Source organism: Eurypyga helias, unplaced genomic scaffold (genome assembly GCF_000690775.1).
Source record: "Eurypyga helias isolate BGI_N326 unplaced genomic scaffold, ASM69077v1 scaffold12480, whole genome shotgun sequence".
Classification (NCBI taxonomy): Eukaryota; Metazoa; Chordata; class Aves; order Eurypygiformes; family Eurypygidae; genus Eurypyga; species Eurypyga helias.
In genome coordinates, this window is record NW_010227771.1 from 1,194 (window position 1) to 2,873 (window position 1,680).

Here is a 1,680-nt window from a genome sequence, read left to right on the forward strand (position 1 = left end):
TAAAACAGACTTCCCACTTGAAAAGATTGCTCACTGCACAAAGTCACTTCACCCAGCCTATGAAAAATTTTAGCTTTCCTAAATGCTTTTGTTCTTCATTCCACAAAGCCATATAACAACAAACATGGCTTAATGAAATACTGATTCTATTGTCACTACATAAACGTATTCAGAGTGCAATACATTTAGCTGTACAACAGTAACACTGGACAAAACAGCCTTTTTCCTTAACATGATTATGCATTTTAAAAGGAAAACCAAACGTACAACACATGCCCAGAGTACCTTGGAAACCTCATGTTTCTCTATCTTAACTGCAACACTTTATTTTCTTACATGTGTCAGCATTTCTTTAATTACTCCTACCTAAACATCAGAAGTGAGAGCAGAAATCCGAAGCAAACTTTTCCCAGGAATTCTCTTGCTAACAAAATATTGCTTGCAAATGTCCAACAATCTTTGCAAATTACACTGAATCAGAAGAGCAGAGGTTTGCAAAACTGACTCTAGGAACTAATGTTGTTAATAATATCCTAACAAGGATCTAAAAATCATTGTGTGCACTTTGCTGCTCCATTTAAAAGAAAAAGAAGGAAGGGGAACATTTCTCCTTGGCACAGAATGCTTAGGGAGCTCAGAAACTTACCTCTGTAAAGATGAACAAGCAAAAATGAGAAAATAGAAAATCAATAAATATTCTTTAAAAAGAAGAAAGCCCTCAAGATAACGGAATATACATAAATAGAATTTCTACCTGTTCAACATTTTTGCTGTTAATCAGAGGATACCAAAGTGACATACTGGGTTTTTTCCCAAACTCAGTATAATCTACAACAGGTTTCAATCCTTTATCTTTTATTGGTATTCTTGTTACTTTTTAAGGTTTCTGTAAGATATCATCCCCCTATGTTCTTGTTCACTAGTCAACAACTTTGTGTAAGAACCCTTTCTATTCTCTATCTGTAAACATATAGGTTGATTCAAATAATAAAGAAAGTATACACTTTGTATAACAATACAAACAACTCTCCCAATCCTTTCTACCATTACCAGTGAATTTAAACAGAAACAGTACTTTCAAGTAATTTTCTTCTTTATGTAATTTACAGCAATATGTAGGAATGACATAAGCACACATATATGTGTTTCTCTGGCTAGTTTAAGGGCCCTAGCATAGGAAACCATGTTTTACATTACTGCACCTCTTCAAGAGCATTGTTCCACAGGTACCCTAAGTTCAACTTCAGGATTAACAATAAGCCAGCCTGGGTGTTCAGGGGACAGAAGAGAACAGCTGCAGCAGTGCAAAGGCAATACTAGTGCAAAGCAGCAACACCTCAATTCTGAAGTTTAAACGTACATCTTTTATAAAAACTAGTTCACCATTCAGCCACAAGTTTATTTTGCCTGAGACCGTAAGTTCTACGTGCCTGTTGTTGCTTGTGCAGGCTGAATTCTTAATACAGAAACAGTCTGCCCACCTGCATGCTTTCATGGGAACATGAGGGCCTCATGGTGAGGTTTTACAATGCAGCTGGACCAACCTAATGACTCACTGCCCCCACAGTAAGGCAGTCTTACTGTCTTCTACGACCTTCCCTCTGCTGTTCCTTTGCACTGGCTCAGAGATGTCTGACCCCTGATTTGGCTGAGTTCGCTGAACTGGCAGAGAAATAATTC

General features: G+C 37.4%; 1 protein-coding gene across 1 annotated transcript in view; it reads right to left on the minus strand.

Annotated features, from left to right (window-relative positions):
• Positions 1–646: 646 nt before the first annotated feature.
• Positions 647–1,680, minus strand: part of MTHFD1L (methylenetetrahydrofolate dehydrogenase (NADP+ dependent) 1-like) — a gene marked incomplete at both ends in the record, with an annotated part of 65,755 nt that continues 64,721 nt past the window's right edge. The window contains one exon of the mRNA XM_010157491.1: positions 647–648. Coding sequence (XP_010155793.1) covers positions 647–648 — 2 coding nt within the window. The remainder of the gene's footprint in view (positions 649–1,680) is intronic.